Raw genomic sequence first — 27,020 nt, 5'->3', positions numbered from 1 at the left:
ACATGTCAGGGGACGGGAGCTGCAGCTGCATAAAGTGCATGTGCACCAACGTATTTTGCTATTACATCTGCATCCGTCTCTGAATAAGGCCCGCAGTGTGTATAGTCACAGGGTGAGAAGAAGTGTAACACAGATACTACACTATATTACCTCTTTTATTTTTATCTATCCATAGGGGAGATGTACTAAGCTCTGAAAAGTGATAACCTGGAGAGTAATAAACTACCAGCCACTCAGCTCCCAACTGTCATGTTACAGGCTGTGTTTGAAAAATGACAGTTATTACCTGATTGGCTGGTGGTTTATCACTTTTCAGAGCTTAGAACATCTGGCCCATGTGAATTCCGGAACTATGTGTGAATATCCAATTAATGTTTGTGGACTGAGGGACTGATTCAGAGACGGACGCTCTGAACGAGCGCTCGCTCTGAATCAGGGCTTTTTTTTTTTTTTCTGGAGCGGCCTCCTGGCCGCTCGCATAGCTGTGGGCTTCCACCCACAGCTATTGTGAGCGGCCAGGATGATGGTCGCGATGGTCAAGACCATCGCGACCATCGGGCTTGAGACGAGACCCTTGTGGTAGGGTCTCGTGGCCGCAAGCCCCAGAGAGCTCCTGGCTCTAATAGAGCCGGAAGCTCTCCCACTGACATCACTGGTGATGTCAGTGGGGCCGCCCACAAACGTCAGGCATTCGCTTGGGAACGCCTCCGTTTGTGAAGCCACCCCCCGGCCAAACCTACCAAACGGGGCGAGCTGTCAATCACCATCGACAGCTCGCCCCCTTTGGTGCGAGACCTGGAGCGACGGAGCACCCGTTGCTAGCCGGGTGTTGTGCATGTGCATGATGGAGCCGGCTCCGTCGTTTCGCATGCCCAGTGGGCAAACATCGACCCGGTTGCGAGCACTCAGCGCTTGCAACCAGGTCCGAATCAGTCCCTGATTTCTTATTTGGTATTTGTACCATTTCTACACGTGTTTAATAAATGATGGTAAGTGGCGACATTGCTGTTTTCAAATCTATATGAATAAGTCTAATTATTAAATTATTGGTGATACTTTAGTTATTCATGGGCAACAATCCACTACTTAGGTCAAGGTAAAAAATTCAGATTAATGATGCTCAAGTAATTTAAATACATACAACTGAAAACTTACTTTGACATGAGGGTGCTGAGCACAAGTAGTGCCCCAGACCCGAGCGCATCTCTCTTCCTTTCTGTGCTCATAAAACTCGGGGTTCCGCAAAATGGCCACTATTTTCCCATCATACGACAGAGCAAAAGCTTTACTGTCACTTAGTCTTTCCTTATCTTCCGTGGTGACAGGCAGCACAATGGGAATGCTCAGGTTGATCACACCCCCTAGAAACACAATCTACTTATTAATACAAAGGGACACAGGTAAGTTTCTTTTAGGACAATAGTACTAGCAGAATTCCATGGATGGAATAAAATAGAATCATGCTGCAGAATAAGTACTCCAGGATTCTTCAGACATTCTCATACTCAATATAAAAGGCAGGTTTGTACTGCAGTGCTTGGATTACATTCATTATTAAATATAATAAATACTGTATAAATATAAAAAGTATTCCAAACAGTTTTAGGAATTAATTATCTATTGTACTCAACATTTAGGTCACTTATAATTATACTATGATCTTCCAGGTTGGGATGCAGTGTAGTGTAAAATAATATGAATTAGTTTATTATTTAGAAAAACTTCCTGACCTAAGTTGTACTGATTAAAGGTGGATTCTACATATGTCTCTCTCAGGGCCAGATGTACTAAGCTCTGAAAAGTGATAAACTGGAGAGTGATAAACCACCAGCCAATCTGCTCCTAACTGTCAATTTTCAAACACAGCCTGTAACATGACAGTTGGGAGCTGATTGGCTGGTGGTTTATTACTCTCCACTTTATCACTTTTCAGAGCTTCATACATCTGCCCTCTCAATATGGCCAAAGATATGGAAATACCACAATGATTCTGCGCTATCCAGTAAAATTGTGCCTGTATTTGTTGATATACTATGGACACTGTTGTTGTGAATGCTGAAAATGAATAAACAATGTTAAATGCACAAAAAACAGATCAACACAAACTCATTGCTTACCATCAATATTGCGATTTATAAGCAGCATGTAACATTTATAGTGTACAGTTACTGTGATTCTGTTTTACATTTCTGCAATTTTCTGCCAATGTCACAGACGTATTGTGTAACATTAGTGGTGCGCTGAGCAATTTCCTTTATTCTGATAGCTACACACTAGAAATGTTACATTTAAATGATGCTTTAGTTGGTACACAGATTATTAAAAGAAGACATATATCTATCAAAGGGTGAGGGGGATTAGAGAGAGACTCTGCGCCTGATTCAGAGATGGACACAAATGCCATCGCTGCTGTGATCCGATACGCAGTGGCTGTGCGAAGATATGCAAATGTCGCAGCCACTGGAGTTTATGTTGAGACACCCACCGATCCGATACTTGTGTGCAAGGACGTAACCATCGGACATCTGGGTAACCTTACGGTTGTGCAGGATGGGCATCAGATCTGAGACGCCGGAGCCTTCTCAACTATGGATGGGATTGCAGACGCAGTCTGAGACACTCCCTGAGAACGGCTGCAACTCGTATGTGTTTGAGAAGAGCAGGGGCAAGCAGGGGGAGCGGGTACTATTCCCCGGGCTTATTGGAGGGTCCCGGCAGGGGCCCAGGTCCGACGCCACCCCCTCCTCCCTATTACCTGTCAACAGCCCAGTGCATGCTGCTGTGTGCTGGGCTGCAGTGGCAATCTCCTCAGTCTGTGGGAGGGAGCAATCACACTTATCGCATCCCCCCGGATTTGCACTGGACTGAGGGGCTCACAGTGCCCCCTCCCCAGCGCGCAGCTCCACTTTGCAGCAATTCAAATAGGGTTTTTTTTTAAAAATTCTGAGGGCGCGTTTCTCCCGCCATTAGGTCACTCCCCCTTGATAGTAATGGGGCCTGGGCCAGCTGTCTACAGCCATGGAAAGCCACCCCCCCGTTTGCCTCCCACAAACAATCCCTGCCCGTCAATCACACTGCGACCGCCATATCGGCACATGTGCGGTGTGACTTATACGCATTCACAATAGGAAAAAAGATGCCCATTTGTGAAAACATCGGCATTGCGACCGTCTCTGAATCATGACCTCTGTACTACTAAATCTTCACCCTATGTTAGATGTAGGCCAACTTAAAAATTTGAGATTAATGAATACAGTACAGGGATGGTACATTTGTTGTAATGAGTTCTACATTATATAATACTGTAGTTTACCTCTTATATTTAAACATATAATATGTTTAAAATCAGTGGAGAGGGGGGATTGTTAAATAGTGTAATAACTAGTGCAATCTTACTATACCACCCATATACTGATTCATTTGTTATTTGCAAGAATTCAATTAAACTGACTTATGTACAATACGATTGATCAATAATATTCAAATTTATTGCACAGAGTACTTGTCATTACACAAGCACTAAGTGGGTTGCATTTACAGGATGTGCCTTTTAAGGAACGTGCAGCATGAAAGATTTGAAATGTTATTGTTCATTATTCTATAAGTGCAACTCACTTGAATCCACTAGTTGATAGTTTACTTATTTAAAATTAAATTATGGCTTTGCCACTGTACACGGATCTCTGCAATTTAAACGGCTGAATGTGATTTGGTTCACATACTTGTACAACAAAGTAAACTCACCACGATACTTTGGGAATGATAAATCTGAGATATGCATGGAATCAAAAGAAAAGTACATTTTTGATAAATCACATTATAGCTAACGTACACTGTAGACATCTGATCAACAAATATTATCTAGATGAACTAGTGGCAATAAATATTTGTAGGGTCCAGCGCCTAGGACACTGAACTGACATTACTATAAGTGTCAATATAAACAGGAAATCCCTACAATGAGGTGTTAATTAGAAATGGTGGAAAAAGTTTCAGGAAGGTGTGTAACAAACTAGGGTTGTCGGAAGGGGAGACTACAGCCTTTATCTGTGACAAACTTTAGTACATACAGGTAGACATTTATAAATATGCAAGAGCTAGGTTTGTTATTTGTTATCTTTTACACCTACAATGTTGTATGTCCTCAAGGTAGACATGTTGGGACAGAGGAACATTTTGAACATGGGGTGATTTAAAAATTAGGTGCTGGTGTCATTAGTACCATGCCGGGATTAGACAGTCGGGAAGCCGGCGGTCGGCATTTGACCGTCGGCTTCCTGACCGCATCCCTCTGGTGTGCAGCACTAAGCTTTGGTCCGTAATAAATGAAAGCAAATATCTGGTAGGTTCTTATAGGTTACTGCACCAAGTTAGTTAACAACTCAGATAGGTTTCACATTTCTTAAGGGAATAGGTGAGCCATAATCACAATCTTATTATCTCGCTGTCACAGACATATGTATTCTATGACATTACTGTAGAGTTAAGCAAATCCTTCATAAGGCAGTATTTGCCATATTGTAAGCCCTGTATTTGTTTATGACATTGACATGTTAATTTAACACAAATCTAACACAAAATATGACAAAATAAGCCATACCATCTAATAGGGTGTCAAAATGAATGACTTGCAGATATTCTCTCTCGCACATAAAACCCTTGAGCGGTGTGGCCCAGCCTTCACTCAGCACCTGCACCCACTGGAGGTCCAGCTGGAAGGACATGATAACATTTCATTTATATCACAACATGTGTTCATTTAATACAGATACAAAACAGATTCAAATAACTGCATGTATATCTATTCTATATATGGGTTGGGTACAGGATGCCATATATATACTCTATCTTGTCTTTAAATGTGATGCGGCCCTTGGGCAAATGTAGTTGTCCTCTTGTGACCCTTACAGCTACTTGACTTTGTGATCTCGGGTCTATGCTTATTCAAACTTGTTTTTGGTTAGTTACATTGTATTTAGCAACTTGTTACTGTGTTTCCCTAAATATTACACATTGGCAATTCATTGTAACAATAGTTAATTGGCATCAACCACATACAATGGGACTGATTCTGAGTCTCAGGCAAAGCAGCTGTAGTTGGAAGCCTGATTTACTGCCTAATGCTAATGCAGGAATTCATAGGGGTAATACGGAGGGTTCCTGCATCTGCAAGTGGAAACGGTGCCGCCCACCAGTGACGTGCGGTGCGGTAAATGGCTGGGGAGGCTCTTGCTAGTATCAGAGCCAGATTTACAGATACATATATGAACCCAAGGGTTCATGTGGGCATTATACAAAGGTACAGCAGTACATAGTGCTGGAATGTTGGTGTGTTTTGATCATGGATGTGCAGAAAAGGTAGATAGGGGAGGCAGTGCCTCACCTGCCATACACTTTTTACTCCAGAGATTTGACTATAGAAATTATTAGAATAATACAAAGAAGATATTTAAATATTTTCTTTCCATTTTTCTTATAATTTTTATAGTAAAAAACTGTGGAGTACACCTAAGTATGACAGGAAAGGCTCTGCCTCACCTGATGGCACATCACTGCCGCCCACTGTTTATAAACCGCAACCATCATCATTAGTATCGGCACGTTCACCAGTCACATGCTAGGTGCAAGAGATCCGTCAGAAACAGGCTTCCCTTCCCCATATGCACAACTCAGAATCACACGGAGCTTTAAATACACGCCCATGACGCTCGCATGACACTTCCACAAGTCGGGTAGTTCGATGTGCTTACAGTGTTGCTGCCCTGAAACGCCCAATTTCACAGAAATTCCAATTCCAATAGAGTACTCAGAATAGGATGGACATATGCAAAAATGTGTAAATTCACATCTGCGCATGCACAGTACTTAAAAAGCCGCCATTTGCATCAATGCACAGAGGGCCTGATTCATTATGGTGTGCAATATTGCATACGCACGCAGTTCAACTGCGATAGTATGCTAATCCATTGCTATCGCAATACAAACTCAGCACTACATAAGGACGCCCACTTTACATTGCACACACCCGTAATAATTAGCAGAATAGCAAAACCATCGGTACAATCGAGTACCATCGCAGCCTCACGCACACTTGCACAAGCTCTGACCTTACTCAGAAATAGCTAACAACTCACGCTATGAAACCTCAGACTGCGTATGGCATCACAGTGGCTAATTTATGCATGCCCCTGCAACGGCATGTGATCGCACTGGCACGTCTGCATTTCCCCGATCACACCCCATCACCACCCACAAACTGTGCTTCCTGTCAATCGATCTACAAGGGGTCTGCGTAGCCTCTGTGATCGCAGTCCCGATCGCAATAGCTAGTTCACGCACACGCACTGCGATGCATGCACAGAATGCAACAATCGCCCGACTGTGTGCATATTCACAGTTATGTATGGTAGTGAATCAAGCCCAGAGCTCACTGATATTAATGACGGCTATGAAACCAAACCTATGCTAGGGCGGTCTGGTTGAAGAGGTGTGTACCACTCTGTATACAGGCAAATGTCCGTTTTTAATTCTGTGCGGGTGCAATGACGGTACATCAACTCTGCCTCAGCCCCAAAATCTCCTGTTTGAGGACCCCCCTATTAGCTATTCTGCTGAATCATTTACTGAAGATAGTGTCCAGTACATATTGTGTGTGCATTGCCCTGCATTGAGAGAATGTTCCATTGGTAAATATCTAATTGCTAGTACTGTCCATGTAGGGAATCTATCTGGCATTAAATCTATCTTGCTGAGGAAATGCCAGAATAATCGGCGTGAAATGCTCTCTACCTGTAATTACCAATCTGTCTGGGATAACTCTGAGATCAATATTATTATCTTGTGCCATTACAAAATCTCTATATAATTATTACATTGCTGGCAGGTTCTCCTCCCCTCCCCCAATGCACATTTCTGCAGCAGTTTTTTTAAGTTAAATTAAAACTCTATTTCTCGTTAAATACCTGGCAGACAGAATAGCGCCAAATTTGTTTGCACTTCTTAAATGAGTCTTAATAATGAAAGCGTAGGTCTGATTTGTTGGTGTGGTTTCAGTGCAGATCTGCAGAGACGTTACAAAGGGGATACGTCTATATTCGGCAGATGGGATTCCGGCGGTCAGAATGCCGGCGCTGGAATCCTGACACCTGTCAGAATCCCGGCGCCAGCATCCCGACAGCCGGAATCCCGAAGGTAAGTAGCAGGGTTGGGGGGGAGGGTTAGGGTTAGGCACTAAAGGGGGGAGGGTTATGGTAGGCACTAAGGGGGGAGGGTTAGGTTAGGCCCCAATGGGGGAGGGTTAGGTTTAGGGTGTGGGGAGGGGGATGTTAGGTTTAGGCACTAGGGGGGGTAGGTTTAGGCACCGCGGAGGGATGGTTAGGGTTAGGATAGTGAGAGGGTTAGGATACCAACCTACAGGACTGGATTTGGGAAACACTGGTACAATTTCAGCACTCTTGATTCACATCACACAGTTTTCTATGAATACTGCACCTAGCTAAAACTGTCTACAATGATGGACTTAATAATAATAATAATAATAATAATAATGTGTTACACATAAAGCTATCTCTTCGTCATCATTAATAAAACAAAGAAGTAAGATAGGGCTGCATTACCCTAGTAATCTGGACTGAAGGTAAGTTCTTGGCTTCTTCTCGGACCTGATCCAACTTATTCTCAGGCACAAACAATTCATGGACATCCTTTGTAGCTCCCGATGGGACAATGGCCTGGACAGAAAAAGCATATAATCTAAATCCATGCTATAAATACTAACATATAATCGCAAATCATTTACATTGACTGGTATATATTGCATCTGAAATGGCAATGCTAATTAGTGTCATTAATTGTATTTATATGGTATAATTTAAGTACATATAATTATTAATTTTAGCTACACATAACCACCACAATGACACAATGATTGGATCATCTATGAACAAAATCTTTAAGTATATGGTTTTGTTCTAGGGGTGGGGGAGTTGCTTTTTTAAGCAATGTTCATTTGTTAGAGTAATTTGTTAAAACAGTATCTGCTATTTACAGAACATTAAACCTAAAGCACAAGGTAACATTCTAAAGAGCTACTAATCTCATAGATATATTTAGAGGTTATCATACACCTTGTCAGAAGGTTGATATTCTGCTTATATTTGCTATGTAGCTAGGTACAAACTATTATTCTCTGCAAAAGGTGACTAAAACGGGCAGTGTGCTTCAATAGGATTATTGGCAGGAAGTGTGCTGTGTGCAGGAAAATATGCTCCCCCACAATCTTACATGTCTTTAATTCTGATAAGCTCTTAAAACATTTACTAATATAGTATGTATGTTATTAGACACAAATACTGCACACCCTTAAATTTACACAGCAACTAAGACCTAGGTTAGGACGCATCTCTCTCCCAACCAGTCTGGCAATGCATTTTATTTCCCCCCTACCCCCAACACATTATTGCCCACCCCTAGTCTAGTTGAATTTACTCCCAACTGTAAATCAGACTACCAATGTGTGTATTCTACTGAGGCCAAGAAAATGTCTCCAAGCCAACCTACACCCCACAATATTAGTCATTTATATAGATAAAGTCTTCATGTTTCTCACTAAAAACTGCATACAACTAAGTTGTCATTCAGTGCCACCAGTCAGCCTCATAATGTTCAAGGCAACCACACAGCAAATCAAGTGCTGAAATACACACAGGGCCTGATTCAGAGCCGGACGCTATTTGCGAACGGTCGTTCAGAAAAAGGGGCCGGCTATTTAAATTGAGCGCTCGCTCTTTGCGGTCTGACGCCTCTATGTCTGAACGAGCGAACGAAACATGCGCTCGCTATTTTTTAAAAAACGCCCCCTGGCCGCTCGCATCCTACGTCATCTCCGCTATTTATTAGATTAATCGAGTACATCGAAAGGCGTATGAACTGCTCGCAGTGCTTTGTGGTTGGATTTTCCTACCGCAATCATGCCAGCAGTTCAGGCTAAAAGACAACCAAGTGACGTGGCCGATGACGCTGCTTTGTTAATTATGCACACCCTTAAAACGCCCGTTTTGACCGTTTGGCACGCCTGCATACGGATCTCCACTCCCCGTTTTCAAGCACCTTCCCCTGTTACCACCCACAAACGCCTCATTCTGTCACTCAAAGTAGCAGGCATTCGCTATTTTGCGAGCACACAATTTCCGACCGCAATGACTGGTTCGCGCATGCGTATTACAACCCATACGCATGCGCAGTTGTGCGAACATCGCTCGGAGCGAACGGGCGGCCGCTTACAAGCGGCTCTGAATCAGGCCCACAGTACAATCATCCTATAGGTCACTGGAGGGGAGCCTGGGGCCACCAACTGGACAGCCCCAATATAAAGCATCTTGGGTTATAGGCTCAGTGATCGCTTACGCTGGTGCTAGTCCTCCTCCCATACATATTATATATAAAAAAGGCTTGTATTAATAACAAAATATTCAATTTCATTCTCTGTGGCAATATTAGTCTTGATAAATTGGCTTTGGTGCTTTAATATAATTAAACTGACATTTCTGTATTGATTGAAATTAATCAAAGTTCCATTTCCGTGAATGGATTAGGCAGGAAATCTGAGCAAACAGTTTTCTTGCCATAGTGTATGCGCAGGGATTATTTATCTACAGTTAGGTTTAAAAAATAAATATGTCGGCATCTTGAACACATTCAACAATACTTTATATTCCAGTCAGAGCTACTGATTTTCCAATAAATACTTCTGCAAGAGGAGCGTTTACCATGTAGTCATAGTCATATCTTCGTAATTATACAAGAAATCCGTAAGACTTTTCCATTTCCCAGTCTGCTACATAAACAATTGTGCTTTTATGAAACATAATTGCTGTGTGTAATATTAATGGTTTTTCATTTTAGTTCACAAAAAATAAACTATTTCAGAAAACAAGATAATAAGAACGAGCAAGGCCCTCATCCCTTGTGTTATCCATCCTACCCTGCACCCAGCCTTGGCAACAAAGGAGACACCTATACTGAGCCCCAAGGAACAGAGGGGCCCCGAGGATCAATAACAGAAAAAATGGGGTAGAAGCACCTATTAAAACTTTTTAAGCATCTACTCCTCCTGGGCCCCTACTGTTTCCCTATTGCTCCTCTCCTCTCCCATCGTCCCCTGTTGTTTAAATGCCCACATTCCCTTGCGGCACCTCTGACCTCTTCCGCCCTGCGGCACCTTTGACCCCCCCTCGCGGCACCCCGTCCCTCACACCCCCAACCCCACGTTCCTCCTTCTTAGTGGTCCAGCTGAAGAGTGTAGGGCAAACCCAAGCCTCAGCATGAAAGTAAGTGACTATGTTATTGTAATTTTTAACATATTGTTTGTATATATATATATATATATATATATATACACACACATGATTTTGAAAGGCATACACCTGTCTATATAATGTCCCACACTTGACAGTGCATGTCAGAGCACAAACCAAGCATGAAGTCTAAGGAATTGTCTGTAGACCTCCGAGACAGGATTGTCTCGAGGCACAAAAAAATGTGGGTACATAAAAATGTGTGTATATAAATAAATATAAATATATATATATATCGTGTTGGGTATGAATTGCCAGCGGTGGGGAATCCTGACACCCATTAGGAAACAAGGTAAGTCTAACCCTTCCTCCCCGATGTCTAAACCTAATCTCCCCCCTAGTGCCTAAACCTAACCTCCCCCTCCCCGCACCCTAAACTTAAGTCTCCCTCCCCGGTGCCTAACCCTAACCCCGCACCCTATCCCTAACCCTCCCATAACTGGCAATACTAACCTTCGGGATGCCGTCGGTTGAGATACTGGTGCTGGGATCCCGACGCTGTCAGGATTTCGGCACCGGTATTTAGACCGTTGGCATCCCGCACACCGGGATGCCGACTACATCCCATATAAATATATACAGTATATATGTGTGTGTGTGTGTGTGTGTGTGCATTTCTCTATCTGTAACAACTGTGTGTGTGTGGATGTGGGCATGTGTGTTTGTAGGAGCGGTCAAGGAGGGGGCATTGGGGGGAGGGGTTGGAGGCCCCAGAGTTATAAGTGTACCAGGCCCCAAGATCTCTGTTGATGGCCCTGCCTGCACCCCTGTCTTACCAGCATGCTTACTCTTGGAACGTACAGCAGACTGATTTTTCAGGTAGTCCTCAGATCCCTGGAAGGGTGGGCGGACCTCTTGCATCCCACCCATTTCCAAGTGGAGTGGGCAGGATGGGGAGTGTAATGCCAGGAATTTTGGATCCATGGTGAGGGGGTGGAGTCAACATGACATGACACAATTAAATCTGAAAGTCTGCAGTTAAAGCACATCTTGTTTGTTTCATTTCAAAGCCATTGTGGTGGTGAATAGAGGCCAAAATATGAAAATTCTGTCAATGTCCCAATATTTATGCACCTGACTGTATATAGCCTGATTTATCAAGGCATAAATGTTCCTTTATATAAAACCATTAACCAGATTCCTTTGTGAGTGATGATTTAAAAGGTTTTTAGCCGTTCAAATGTCTTAAATGGATATCCAACACTGTAGCAATCAGTGTAGTGCTGATACAATTTACACTGCAGATGACCCTTTGTATACCACTAGCGCTGTGTCCGGAGACAACTTAAATTGTGCCATGCTGTAAATAGCCTCCAATTTCAGGCAAGGGCAGGAAGGGTGTAGTAGGTATTACCGCCGGATGCATGTCCTGCGGTTCAAATCCCGACAGCGGCAGCCCGGCAAGGGTGAAAATCCTGATCATCCCTAAGGTAAGTATCGCTAACCTAATTCCCCCCCCTAACCCTAACCCTAACCCTAACCCTCCCTTAGGGGTGCCTAACCCTAACCTCCCCCCCAAGTGCCTAACCCTAATCCCCCCTCTAAGTGTCTAAATCTAACCCCCCCTTTCCCGCCGCCTAAACCTAAGTCTCCCGGGGGGGTGCCTAACCCTAACCTTCCCCCGAGGGGTGCCTAACCCTAACCCTCCCTTCCCCTAGCCTAACCCTAACCTCCCAGGGGGGTGCCTAACCCTAAGTCCCCCCCGGGAGCCCTAAACCTAACCCTCCCCCCCGCGGCTGTCCGCGCCTGGCGCCCGGCATCACTTCGATTGGGATGCCGGGCGTTGGTCTTCCGGCGTCTGGTTAATGACCGGCGTCTAGATTTAGACACCTGTCATTAGTACCACGCCGGGATTAGAACGTCTGGTAGCCGGCGGTCAGGATTTAGACCGTCGGCTTCCAAACTACATCCCGGTAGGAAGGAACTGAGAGACCAGTTTGCATAAAAAGGCCACTCTGATCCAGTAGTCTGGATGTAGTGGCAGCGGGTATTTGGCGTCGTCTTAATCACCTCCCGATCCTAATAAAGCCTGTTAGAGGCAGTAAGTGTCAAGCGGCGTCTTCTCACCTCCCAGTCTTAGTGCAGCGTGTCAGTGACTGGGGAACCCGCCGGCAGCGTGAAACAGCCTTCTTGTTTAGTGGTGCTGTGAATTTAGTAGCTCATCATACGGAACAGGACAGCATCAGAAGCCTGGATACGGTCTTGAAAGGACAGGCAGACAGCCACGCGTTTCTTCCACTACTGTGGACTTTTTCAAGCTTGAAAAAGGCCACAGTTGAATATTTCTCCTGTTGTTTGTGTAGGTTTGCAATTTTACCTAATTTTCACTGCAGCAAGTTTTCTGCTTTCAGGTGTGACATAGGCGCTGAGGGTTTGTTTTGGTTTTTTTTTTGACAATTCAATGAAAATCGTGATATTTTGGTCCCACCCCCTCTTCCTAGTCTTGTGATTTGCAAAATGATGCTGCATTGGGGCAGGACTTAATAAGAAATCGCCCAGCCCCACCCTCAGTGGCCAGCTAAGTCTCCTCTCCGGGCCTCTCCCTGAGAGAAGTTCAAAAAAGTAGGCAAGTATGTTTGCCAGTCCTGTTCTTATGTCCATGCTCCTGGACCAAGGCCTACCTCATGCAGGTGCTACTTACTGTATCGCTGATGTTCACTGTATTGTCAATAGCTGGATCTGCAATTCTATGTTCTGTTTATACCTAATCAATTTGTTGTTGATTAATCATTGTATAATTTTGTTAAGTGGAATTATACATTATTTGTTGTCTGTACATTGTTCAATACTGTTATATGTGTTTTCTGTTCACCCCCTATGTTCAGTACTGCGGAGCATTTGTGGTACCTTACAAATAATAAAATAATAAGAAGAATGATATAATGTGTTCAGAAGGAGAGACTGTGATTTTGTAGTTGGATAATAAAACTCTGATCTGTAAGGGGCTGAATGGATGCTTGATACCATCCTTTATGTCACAGTATAGGATGATTTGTTATGTTTATGTGCATAGGAAGACTTCATGGAAGAAACTGAAAAGAATCAACATCTTTGTTATATATATAATTAATGGTACCACTACTGCAGTATAGCTTTATCTCACCCTGTCTTGTAGCAGCTCCACTATCTGCTGGATACATTCATTTACACTGTGAAGATTTGTCTTCAGCACAAGTTCTGAGGCATCTGGTTTCTCGTACCCAGAGTCAATTCCAGTGAATCCTACAAACACATTCATTAAATATTGTATGTCATTGGTGAGAAGACCTACATTATAAATAAGATAACGTGCAATGATCAATCTTGGCTGGTTGCAATTGATATTGAAGGGTATTTTCCAAAGTGCTGGCAGCGAGAGAACAGAATTATGTAATGCCGGCGGCTGTTTAGCCACCGGATCAAATACCATCAGCGGGAGCCCGACCGGTCAGAATCCCGACACCATCAGGTAAGTTCTCTAACCCTCCACTCTCTCCCCCTAACCCTCCTTTAGGGGTGCCTAACCCTAACCTCCCCCCGTTAGTGCCTAAACCTAACCTCCCCCCATTAGTGCCTAAACCTAACCTCCCCCCATTAGTGCCTAAACCTAACCCCCCCCTCCCCTCCCACCACCCTAAACCTAACCCTCCGGCTGGGGGTCTCTATCCCTAAGCACCCCCTAGTGGTGCCTAATCCTAACCCCCCTTTCCCTACACTAACTCTCTCGGGGGGGGGGGGGGGGGGGTGCCTAACCCTAAGTCCCCTGGGGGTCCCTAGACTTTTTCGTTCCCTGTGCCAGAAAGAGCATTGGTGCCCCCCCTCATTATTTTTCAAATAGGGACATAAGAAACGCACCAGAAAAGAGGCCATGGCCTCATGGGGAAGGGCCAGGGAAGAGATAGGGGAGACCAGGAGAGGCTGGTGATAAAAGAATAGGAAGCTACAAGTGAGGATGATAATAAATAGGAAAATTGACAGTCCCAAACAGCGCCCCCTGCCCTGCGGTGCCCTGTGCCATAGCACAGATAACACTACCCTAGTTACTGCCCTGCTCATATGTTTGCATATTTATGTATGTGATTGTATGATATAAATAAGCATTATTTGTAAATATTTGTCTGGTATAAAGCAAACCTCTCTAATGAATGTTTTCATTTTGCCCCATGAAATCTAATACATAATAAAAAATAAATCTGATATTTGTTTGGACTCATTTTTTGTTTTATGTTTTTGTCATTTGGAATATGAGATATGACTAAAATCTAATAAAGTACATTTAGATATGACCCATTGACCATACTGCTGTTACATTCTCCTTCTCATTAAATTAGCAGTGCTCCTCTGACAGTAGGGGAGAAACTGTTTTTGTGTAATTGGATCTGGACTCGGTGCTCTTAAATAAGTCAGACCCTATAATTCAGGTTTTCTGCAGTGGACTGTATAAGAGTTCTGAGGTCATCCAGTCCTGAATTATATATACTGTCTGTACTTACATATCATGTGAGCTATATGGAGTCATTTTTAAAGCTTAATTGGGGTATAATTTTTTTTTTCTTGTTTAGCTCCTGAAATATAAAGTTCATATATCTTAGTACCCGCCACTTACAGAGCTGCCCAAAATGATAGTCTGCCAAGGTTCGCTGATTAAGATTTTCCGATGAGAATCGACATGACCAACATATATAATTTTTATGTTTACCTTTAATTTCTCCAGCTCTGGCTTTCTTATATAAACCCTTCACATCTCTGCTTTCACAGATATCTAAAGGAGCATCCACAAAGATCTCAAAAAACGGCAGTCCAACGATGTCGTGTACCTTACGTGCCTCTTCCCGGTCCTAAACCAAAGAAAAATCACACTCTTAGACCTTTGGGAAAAGGTGACAACATGGAGGCAAAGTACAGTGTTTTTCCTTTAGAACAAAATATACATTGTACCACATTTTAAGCAAAAATAAAATGAAAAAAAAAAAAAGACAAGTTTTAGGTAACAAAAAAAATCAATACTTGTCATAATGTCATGTTCATTTTTTATTGTTTATATAGAACATGCAAATCATTTCCTATAATTCGGCCACAGATGGGCTTATAAAATGTGCTGGTTTGGGTTCACCTTGAGGTCTAGGGTTGATCAGAAGAAAAAGGTGGTCAGCTGTACCATAAAACATCAAAAGAGCTAAACAATGATATACTGTATATTTTGCCACATATAAAACACACTCATTGTACTTGCATAATATGTTTCTGAGCAAAGTAACTCTCGCAGCACTGCTCCTTTGTTAAAAAGTTACATTTGGACTAGGGATGTGCAGGCTCGGATAGGTTCGAGTTTGCACGTGGAGTTCGGATTTTTCCCTCCAAAAAAACGGAACTCAGAACGAGGCAAAACGTCATCTTACATGGACGAACATCATCATTCCTGGACAAAAGACCAGGAATGATGATGTTCGTCCATGTAAGATGACGTTTTGCCTCGTTCTGAGTTCCGTTTTTTTGGAGGGAAAAATCCGAACTCCACGTGCAAACTCGAACCTATCCGAGCCTGCACATCCCTAATTTGGACATGGAGTACCTCCCTTGTGACCCATCCACCATTTTCTGATAATTGCTATTGACTGTCCCAGTTTCTCAACATGAGAAACAACCGGAGACTAGAATTAGGTGAGAAATTCAACTCCTAGAGATGGGAATGCTTAAGAGAACACCTGGCTGGACAGTGCAGCATCCATCCATTCATGAGATACAGTCACTGCACACCTCTGGTCCACAGAGGTCAGTTTTGCTGAATGGCTCCCTACTGTGCATACAAGGAATCCACATTGTCAGTGGTTCTCATTAGGCAGGGGAGGAGATATAGTCTCTGTCTTGGTCACCCTTGGTTTGTCAGGTGGAACAAATCAACCAGACCTGTCCATCTAACTGTAACTCTCTGTAACAAGCGGGGAAGAGACATTACTCATTATTCAGTTCTTAAATAGCGCCCTTGTCCTAAAGTTCTGGTATCATTATTATTATAATTATTATATTGTTTATATAGCACCAGAATATTCAGTTGTGCTTTACAATTAGTAATAAAAAACACTGGGTAATAACAGACAGAGAGAGAGGTAAGAGGGCTCTGCTCGCAAGATTAGAGTCTATATATACTCACATTTGACACCATTCCAGCTTCATCAGTACATTGGGCCTGATTCAGACCCACTCGCAAGTGGGTCGATGGTGGGGCACTGCACACGTGCCGCGTGCGCAAGCCCTGGAGCGAGTGAGAAATTCACTCGCTCTGGGGCTCGCTGCAAACGGGCCGGCTGTCGATGTTGATCGACAGCTCGCCCCGTTTTGTAGACGAGGAGGAAGGTGGCTGGCCAAATGGAGGCGTTTGAGGGCGGCCCTACTGACATCACTCATGATGTCAGTAGTGAGCTTCCTGCTCTATTAGAGCAGGAAGCTCACTGGGTCATGCAGGAACGAGACCCTACCACAAGGGTCTCGTCGCAAGCCTGATGGTCGCGACCATCACCTGGCCGCTCGCAAAAGCTGTTGGTGGTCACCCACAGCTTAGCGAGCGGCCAGGAGGCCCATAGAGCCATAGTGCTTTTTGCGAGCGGCTTTGAATCAGGCCCATAGAGCCCAGAATACTGATAAACATATGTGATCTGTGGGTCATTAATTAGTGCGTCCTTTTAGATGGGAAAAGGTACTCCACATTTTATCCTATACCTTTATTCATGTTGGACAGACTAGTCAACACTATCTCACTTTAGATGAGGGAATCTATACTTATATAGGGATACCAATTACACAATAACCATAATTAGCTGCACTCTCTTGTCTTATTGTGCTCTGACCCTTTAATACATCCTGCCCTCATAGGCAAACGCAGGGGGGGTTTCCGTCTGCCTTGAAACCCCCCTCCCCAGCAGACACCATGACCACAATAGAAATAGTAATATAATACAATGTTACTAGTGCTTCATGTTCTTCTCAGTATCCCAAATGAAATGATTAGGAACACCTGTGAATCTTTAAAATATGTCAGCCAGTAATAAATATACCTGTGCACCAACTAGGAGATGTGGAAAACATGCACTGTTAGGGGCCATCAATAGGGTTAATTATTAATGCTGTATAATAATACAGTAATACACTATCCAGTACATAAGGAGACCAATATGTACATATATGTCCAGGGCAGTGCTAGGTTCTTCTGCCACTACCCCAGACTCCTGGACTTGAATGATGCCCACATCTGAACAAAAACATTCTGCTCAGACAGGATGGACCTACTGCCTTATCTAATGGCATACTGTGATCGCTGGTCCTGTATATGCTGGAATTATGCAACACAATATACTTTGTATGATGCATATTAAAGCTGGATAAGTGCTAATTCTGCCCTCTTCATGGACTGGCCACACTCGCTCTAAAATCAAGCATTTGGAAACCCCCCTCTAGAAATCCTGCGTTTGCCACTGGCCCTGACCACTGTGTACAGTCAGCCCTAAAAGTGGAAAAGTTTACTCAGAGCTCCTGTTACAGACTCAATAAATTAAAAATCCCCCTTTGATGCTAATATATATAAAATATCCAATGTGTTATAAGACAGTCAATAGCAGCTACAATAAGGGTTTCATTGCAGGTCCATAGAGAATATTATCACAGTATAGAAAACAACACAAAACAAAAAACTCAATACCACGATCTCATATAATTATCAGATTATAGCTTTGTATTCATACAAGGGGATTAAAGATTACTGGTGTCGAATCGCAGATCTTAATGCTTTTTTCTTTTGTGGTCTGTATTGGTATATAGAATTAGCATGTTACATCATCTCAGTAATTACGGGCATTACTTAGCACTGTGTATTATTACCTTGGCATAAGGAGAAATGAAGCTGGTGATACACACCAGGCCTGCATCAGCAAACAGCTTTGCAACCTCTGCGATACGGCGGATGTTCTCTTCTCGGTCTTCAGAGGTGAAACCCAGGTTTTTGTTCAGCCCATGACGAATGTTATCACCATCCAGGGAGTAGCAGGGAATAGCGTGAGTTACCAGGTATTCTTCCAGAGCAAATCCAAGAGTCGTCTTCCCAGCCCCTGACAAACCTGTGTTAGGGAAAATCATTAGCATTGCACTAAACACCTTCAATGATAGGGTTATTCAATACCAAAATGTATATAATATGATGCAGTACTTCAATGCCTGAATACACAGAGGGCGGAATGGTTGGACATATTAATCCCTGCTGCCAAATGTAAAACTAACTCAGGTCACAGCATAGGATTCACACAATACTCAGCCACCTCACCGCTGTGATAGCAAATCACTTCTCTACTCCAAAACTGGGTGCACACAATGCACTAGGCACTAACGGGGAGGGTTAGGGGGCGGGGTGGGGAGGGTTAGGGTTAGGCTACAAGAAGGGAGAGTTAATGTTATGGGGAGAAGGGGGGAGGGTAAGTATACTTACCTGACCCCTGCCGGGATACCAACCATCGGGATGCCGTTGTCGGTATTTTGACAGGAGGCATCCCGACAGCCGGATTTACATACCGATTCTGGCACAAGTGTGTTAGTTCTGTAATGCACTGGGTACTGCTAACAGTAAGGAAGACATGAAATAATAACGTACCTGTTAACCAAACTGTGCATCCACGGAACCCCCCTCTGGTGCCCACAACTTGGCCTCTCTTGTTCCTGCTCACATGATGGGACTGGTAAACAACATTCGTGGACTTTGTTACTTGGATCTATGTGATGGAAGATAAAGGTCAGTTATACATGCAGCATCCTGCTGTTACATGAGAAATATAACCACAACAAAACAGTAACATGATGGGTGACTGACACTCGTAGTTACAGCAATCATACATACCAACCTTCTGTAACCATGCACAAACCATATGTCACTACATCTGCCATGTAATATATATATACTTTGCATATGTCATATGACCTGGTACAGTGATAAGCTATTTTTTGATGAAAGTTATCCCTAAAATACAGCAAATTTAGTCTATATTTGTAGAAATATACTTCTGTACTGCTACAGTATGTATTATTTGTAGCAGTGGCAATGTCTAACCAGTCGTATCTATGTATGGCATTGACAGAATATATATGCCACACTTATGTGTCATTTCATTCATTCTTTAGAATTATTTATACAGCCTTGGTGACAATGGGCTTGATGCACTATGGATCGCTATTGCCATCGCGGCTGTGATTACACACGCAGGTCTGCTGAGAAAATATGCTAATGACTGCAATCACGAAGCCGTCCCACAGCCATCATAGAGACTCCCACTACCGCTATCTCACATCCGTAATACCTTGCAGTCCTGCGTATACATCGGGAACAATGAGTAACATCGGCCCCTCACGCACAATTACAGCAGGTCTGAGCTTACTCAGATATTGCTAACCTCGTCGCACGTAGTAAGTACACAATCTGCATATGCCGTCACAGTGGCTTATTTATGCACGCCCAAACAACGGCATTCAAACGGACAGGCATGCCTGCATTTCTCTTACCACTCCTCTGTCACCACCCCCAAACGCTGACGTCCCGTCCCTTGGTCTGGGATGGCTTTGTATCTGAGATCGCAATGCTAATTCATGCCATATATGCCTACCCTCACTGAATTCTCGGGAGGCTCCCGATTATTCGGGTAACCCTCCGCACCCCCAGAAGGGTAGGCACTTCTCCCGCAATCTGCCCACTTCCTAGTGAAGTAGGCAGAATGGGGAGACTCAGAGAAAATGAAGAAATATAAGAACGGCTGCTAATTGGAGACCGTACACCTTAATCGTAATCAGCATAATGTAATATTACATACACGACTTATGTCCATGAATAAAACACAATAAAATAAAACACAATACAAGTACATCAAAGAAAATGTTGTTAAAAAAAACATATATAAATCAGGTTATGATCTGAGCGTGTTGCTTTAGCAAAACAAAAGAAGAATCTGAAAACCAGCAGAGCCTTCACAAAAAGGTTTTGATCCAATATTACGATACTTCCACACTCCACTGGACAATTCTGTGTTATTAGACTGCACTTATATGGTCACTTTCTGCTTATTTATCAATGATCGTTTTATATTGGTCCAGGAATAATAATGTCTCTAATGTCCATGCACCAACCTTTTCAAATAAGGGTATTAAGCAGAGGTCTGGTCACCGACCTAATTTGTGATGTTTCTGTCTGAGGAAGCCGCTGAGGTATACCACAAGGCGGGGAAACGTGTAACAGGCTTTTTTGCTCCACACATCCGTGTAAACAAACAGGACGCTCTGTTGGATCATCAAACTGTGAGTGATCACACTAAGAACTTTTGTGAACATCACAAATTAGGTCGGTGACCAGACCTCTGCTTAATACCCTTATTTGAAAGGTTGGTGCATGAACATTAGAGACATTATTATTCCTGGATCAATATAAAACGGTCATTGATAAATAAGCAGAAAGTGACCATATAAGTGCAGTCTAATTATAACACAGAGGATTGTCCAGAGGAGTGTGGAAGTATCGTAATATTGGATCAAAACCTTTTTGTGAAGACTCTGCTGGTATTCAGATTCTTCTTTTGTTTTGCTAAAGCAACACGCTCAGATCATAACCTGATTTATATGTTTTTTTTTACAAACTTTTCTTTGATGTACTTTTATTGTGTTTTATTTTATTGTGTTTTATTCATGGACACAAGTGTATGTAATATTAAATTATACTGATTATGATTAGGTGTACAGTCTCCAATTAGCAGCGTTTTCTTATATTTCTTAATTTTCTCTGTATCTAGCCTGAGTAGGTGTGGCAATCACCTCCATTAAGAAGCTGCAGCAACGATTGGACAGATAGTCATATATTTATAAAATAAATATATGGTGAAGGCGCCAACCCAATAGATGTCCACTCCATACTTGCCAGCTCTCCCTGATTGTCAGGGAGACTCCCTGAAATAGTAGCAATCTCCCTGACACCCTGAAGAGTCTAGCAATCTCCCTGATTGCACCTTACCCCCATTATGAATTGGGATCATTAGTATAATTTCCTTGCATAGGTTAAAAGGCACAATGATCCCTATGACTACATGCATTATCTGAAAATCATCAGTGTGTTTTCATCAACACGTAGATCTTACTGACTGCTTTGGGGCTTATTTACATTTGGATGTGAGTCAGTTTTGTTACACGCCTCTCAGATGCAGCAATACATCTCCACTTTACCGCCGCGCTCATAGGTGCTGCTTTCATAATATCCCTGAAATGCTTTTTCAAAAGTAGGCAAGTATGGTCCACTCTATACAACAAGACTGTTATAAATGTGTGTGGCAACCGCTCTCCCTTTAAATATCAGGTGTCAGCTAGACTAATTGAAGTAGGGTTAATTGCACACAGGTTAAATTATGTTTACATATAGTCAATCCAAGCGACTGGCATGTTAAAAAAACAAACCATAGGTAATCTATATCAACATGTTTAGTGAAATAAAGTGCAAAAATGTGCAATATATATACGTGCTATATTAATCAATAAATATATAGCAAAATAAAGTACATAAAATAATTAGTTTTAGCTTCCAGAAATAGCTTTAAAACTATTTATTCACATCAGTGGCGTAAATTCATCCCAGACGCCTGGAGGCAAGTTATAATTTGGTGCCCCCTGTCACAGCCACTGACAATGTAATGTAGTAATTCACATGCAGACAGGCTATAGACAGAGGAAGGCAGCAGCTGATGGTCTGACATGGAGCTCTCCACTAGTGTATGGTAACTTCTCAGGTGCTGGGAAGGGGTGTCATGTATTGGGCGGCCTTGACATAGTTACAGCCCTAAGTGGGGTGAATATATTGTGGGCAATGGAGGAGGTGCCCCTTCAGCGCTGGAGCCCAGAGGCAGGTGCCTCCATTGTCTCCCTTAGTTTTGTCCCTGATTCACATGTATAAAAAAGAAGGGCCACACATATATCAATAACATCAAAATCAATAAATCCGCATAGATTAATTATAGCAGCAGCTAGTTAATCTACAATTGTGCAAACAGTGCTAAAAAGTGCTATGTGCCGTTTCATACAGCTTTCAGATAATTAATGTACTTAATACATACCATAAAAAGCTTACACAGAACTATAGGTCAGTCATAAAAATACACAGAGGAAATGAAATGACATATTTAAAAGTAATTAGAATTATTTAAAAAAATGCTTATCTGATAAAACAGTTCAAAGTTCAAAGGAGGAGTCAGCTTCCACGGCAGGGACAGCAGGGACGGCAGGGAAGGCAGGGAAGGCAGGGACGGCAGGGAAGGCAGGGACGGCAGGGAAGGCAGGGAAGGCAGGGACGGCAGGGAAGCTGCCTCTTCCTGCCTTATGAACTTTGAACTGTTTTATCAGATAAGCATTTTTTTTTAGATTACCTATGGTTTGTTTTTTCAACACGCCAGTCGCTTGAATTGACTATATGTAAACATAGTTATATATTTATATTCATCGGTTCCCACATTGTGATTAGGCGCCAAGGTGTGTGCGTTTTTGCTTTTTGAAATGGGGAAACTATTAGCGGCGATTGGCGGGTCTGTGCGGTGGGGCCTAATGACATGATTCTATGAGAATCGCGTAATTTAACCCCACCCCTAATTAAGATATACGTAGTCGCAGCGAATTCCAATCAATAGGAGGGGCTTAATTACTCACTTTTTGTTGACCCTGCCCCCAACTCCGCCCACATGCTTCTCCTCCCCAGGAGAAGCCCGGGAAGAAGAAACTAGGCAAGTATGACTCACGCACGCGCACTGTGAAGCATGCGCATGCACCATCGGCTGATCTGCGTACGCTGTTGCAGTTGCGATCTGTGATGAATCAGGCCCAATAAGCAAAGTGCTGACTTCTTGTTTAAATAATAATAATACAAATCTTTAATAGTACGAGGGTGGGGTGTACATACCGCCAGTCACCACAACCTTGCTAATTGAATATGTACTAACATATGTGATTAGTAACGCAAAGGACAGCTCTTGTGAGAGCTGCCCTTTGCAAAGCAGACGGCGCCGGGCGAGGGGGTCTGCCATTCTATCCCGCCCCCTCCGAGACCCAGGAACTTCCTGCTGGTGACTTGTTCAGGAAGTCCCGGGCTTCTCCTCCTCCTCCCTGCACCCGGAAGAAGATTAGGAGGAGAAGGAGGCAGAGGACCCAGGAGGAGCAAGGGCGGCACGCAGGACAGTCAGGTTTGTGGGGCGGTGAGGAGGCGGCAAAGCATCGGGTGTCGGATGCGGTAATAAGCCCATAGGCTTCTATAGGGTAACGCCAGGTGTATCTGGCGTTACCCTTTGCACCGATAAAAGGGCGGCCGGGGCTTATTACATATGGAAATGCGGTAAAAACTCAGTAACAGGGTTTTTATCACATTATTCATTTAGTACATCCCGGCCCTAGTGCTATGCCTGTATACATTTTACACACATACACAGTTTTTTATGGCGGGATGTATGTACTAAGCCTTGGTAAGAGATAAAGTGGGCAGAGATAGTACCAACCAATCGACTCCTAACTGTCATTTTTCAAAAAACAGCCTGTAAAGTGACAGGAGCTGATTGGTTGATACTTTATCTACGTCCACTTTATCTCTTTCCAAGGCTTAGTACATATACCCCTATATTATCTAAATTTGATGGGTTAAAGTTTGCTTTCAGCTGTTTGAATACAATAATGAACACTGGGCCTAATTCAGACCCGCTTGCGACGCTGAGCGCTCGCAAGCGGGTCGATGTTGGCACAGTGCGCATGCGCACGATAGAGCCGGCTCTGTCGTGCGCATTCGCGAGACCCGGATAGCGACGGCCAAGCGGGGGGCGTGGCTGCCCAGACGGAGGCGTTCCCATGGGAACGCCTACTGTCTGGGGCCGGCCCCACTGACATCACAAGTGATGTCAGTGGGAGTGCTCTCGGCTCTGATAGAGCCAAAAGCACTCCAGGGCTTGCGGCAACGAGACCCTACCACAAGGGTCTCGTCGCAAGCCCGATGGTCGCAATGGTCTTGACCATCACGACCATCTTTTTGACCAGTCGCTGGTCACCCACAGCTATACGAGCGGCCAGGAGCCTGCTCTAAAAACTAAGAGGGACGGCCCTGATTCAGAGCGAGCGCTCTGTCATAGCGTCCGGCTCTGAATCAGGGCCTCTATACCTAGAAGACATTGTAATTGGGAAAAATGCTCTATAAAAGGAGCATTAGTTTGTTCACATTATATATTTGATGAAGGGATTGTGTTCCTGAAACATTATATTATTCTCTCACTTACTGAGTTTTAAATAATAGGAACAATCTAATCTAATTTTTATACAGACACAAAGATTTGTTTAGTAAACTTACTGACAGTATACAATCTCCCTTGCAGGGACGGCTTGAGGGGCTTACCTATTCATCATCACTTATTTTTCACAAAAGGATGTGAAAAGTAAGTGTCGGGGCTATTCATCAAGTTCCGAAAAAGCATTCTTTTTTCGGAACTTGATGATGTTACTGAACGCCACCTGATAACCTTCACAGGCTGCTGTTTACACGGCAGCCTGTGAAGCTTAACATGGCAGCCACACAGCACAGGGATCTATTCAAATCCCTTCCTCCTGTGTCTGCACTGCAGACATGTGGCCCGGCTCACCGCAAGAAGAGGTGAGGTGAGCCGGGGGGAGTCATACACCCGCAAGGGGGGAGGGGGGGCCCGAGTCGTACACCTGTGTGCAGTCTCTGTGCTGACCCCTCTTCTCTCAAGGCACAGTTGTGCACATACTGGCACTGCGCTAGAGTTCCAGTGAAGATGTCAACATTCAGAATGTCTACAATCAATGTCGACACCAGAAGGTTATCATGTTTTGAATGTCAACATTCAAGATGTCGACTTGTGAGCTTTGCCTGTGACCAATCTATAGGGCTGTTTTTTGACAAACTCATCTGTGTATATATATATATATATAATTTGAATATGATGTTAGCGCTATAGTGGGAAGGATGAGATGAGATAAGATTTCCTCACTTAGTCACCTGACTATCTTTGCCCTTTGTCTTTGAGGTAACAGTGACACAAATAACTGGGTATCTTTATATCTTTATAAGTAATTTTTAACTGGAGCAGGGAGTCAATGACCTCTAAGTCACACTGACAAAAACTTGAAAAATGGAGGCACTGACCTGGCGTTCATTTACCTTAATTGAAGCTACACAGTCGAGTCACATTATTATGACCACCTCCTACATTTGACCTTGGCAGTGTGTAACTCATGAAGTACGTCACGTGCCATGTGCTGGCTTGATGGGCATAAAAGGTGTGCGATAGGCCGTCTGCACACATATCACTCGTTGCTGTCATGGGTAAAAGGGGTGATTTATCTGAGTTGCAAAAAAGATGATTATTTGCTTTCCGGCCAAGGGCGGCAGTATTTCTGAAACAGCGCAGTTTGTGAACTGTTCGCATGCTGCTGTGGTGAAGGTGTATTGTGACTGGCAAAAGTCACCATTGTGTATAACCGACGTGGAAACTGCGGAGTAACACTTGTCATTGATGTGAGAGGTGAACGTCGGCTACGAAGCTGCGTGAGGGCCAATCTACACGCTACAATGGAGCAGATCACCGTCAAAATGAACCTGGGGGCAACCAGACGTGTGTCTAAAAGGACCGTTCAATGAACCCTGTGCGTATGGGGCTCAGAAGCAAACGGATGGTCACTGCACCTATGTTAACGAAGTTGCATCGGTGGAAAAGGCTTCAATTTTCAGACCTATATTGGATTTGGACCTCCGCTGATTGGCAAAGGGTTGCCTTCTCTGATGAGTCACCTTTTCTGCTTCATTGAACGGATGGACGTTGGCGTCAGGTGAGAAACATCGGAGAACAAATACCCTGCAACCATTGCTGAAAGAACACTGGTGGTGGCAGCGTTATGGTCTGGGTAATGTTTTCATGGCATTCTCTGGGCCACTCACAACCATGTGGAAGGCACCCCCAACCAATTTGGTAATGAATCCATCCTTACAGAGCACGTACACCCATTAGGGCCGTTTGTAGGGGTGGGCGACCCGTGCAATCGCTGCCAGCGTGTGCTGAGCTGCAGTGGAGACTGCTCGTGGCTGCTGAGCAGCAGCCACAGCAGTCTCCTAAGCCTGTGGGGGGGAGCGATCACACTGATCACGCCCCCCCTGGCTTTCAGCAGGGCTGAGGGGTCCCAGGGCGCTCCCCTCCCTAGCGCGCAGCGCCACATCGCGGCGCTGCAAATCCTTTTTTTTTTTTAGGGAAGGGGCGTGGCCACGCCTCCCGCAATTAGGCCACGCCCCCTATTACCCGGGCCCGCCACGGCTCTCAGCGGGCCTGCCTGCCCGTGCAGGGCACTTGTTGCTTGTCCCCCGCTGGTAGGTCTGTGCAGCGTCCAGTACACAATGCAGAATCCGGAATTGTACCTCCGCCGCCTGCCAGTGTGTGCTCGTCCTGTGCTTTTAGTACAACTAAAGGATGTATGCTCGCACCCTCCTGATTGCATGAGCAAAAATCCAACAAAAGTGCTGGACGCGATGCTGTTTTTCAGTTTAGCACGGCGCTGACAGCTTGGCGGCACTTCAGTTGGAGAAATGCACGCCTAAACATCTGGCTTAAGGCACGCTAACCAGCATTTCCCAACTAAGAGTCG

The 27,020-nt window shown here is 43.9% G+C and overlaps 1 protein-coding gene across 1 annotated transcript in view; it reads right to left on the bottom strand.

Moving 5' to 3' along the window:
* Positions 1-1,155: 1,155 nt before the first annotated feature.
* The window catches only part of LOC148439505 (bifunctional 3'-phosphoadenosine 5'-phosphosulfate synthase 2-like), a gene marked incomplete at its 3' end in the record, with an annotated part of 67,638 nt that continues 41,773 nt past the window's right edge, over positions 1,156-27,020 (bottom strand). Inside the window, exons 2-9 of the mRNA XM_088464663.1 lie at positions 18,970-19,087; positions 18,207-18,442; positions 15,034-15,172; positions 13,459-13,577; positions 7,617-7,730; positions 4,601-4,712; positions 3,745-3,768; positions 1,156-1,361 (exon numbers count right to left, since the gene is read on the bottom strand). Of these exons, the coding sequence (XP_088320789.1) occupies positions 1,156-1,361; positions 3,745-3,768; positions 4,601-4,712; positions 7,617-7,730; positions 13,459-13,577; positions 15,034-15,172; positions 18,207-18,442; positions 18,970-19,087 (1,068 nt within the window). The remainder of the gene's footprint in view (positions 1,362-3,744; positions 3,769-4,600; positions 4,713-7,616; positions 7,731-13,458; positions 13,578-15,033; positions 15,173-18,206; positions 18,443-18,969; positions 19,088-27,020) is intronic.

The sequence above is a fragment of the Taudactylus pleione genome, unplaced genomic scaffold (genome assembly GCF_031769625.1).
Source record: "Taudactylus pleione unplaced genomic scaffold, aTauple2 ptg001745l, whole genome shotgun sequence".
Lineage (NCBI taxonomy): Eukaryota > Metazoa > Chordata > Amphibia > Anura > Myobatrachidae > Taudactylus > Taudactylus pleione.
This window is presented reverse-complemented; position numbering and strand designations above follow the sequence as displayed.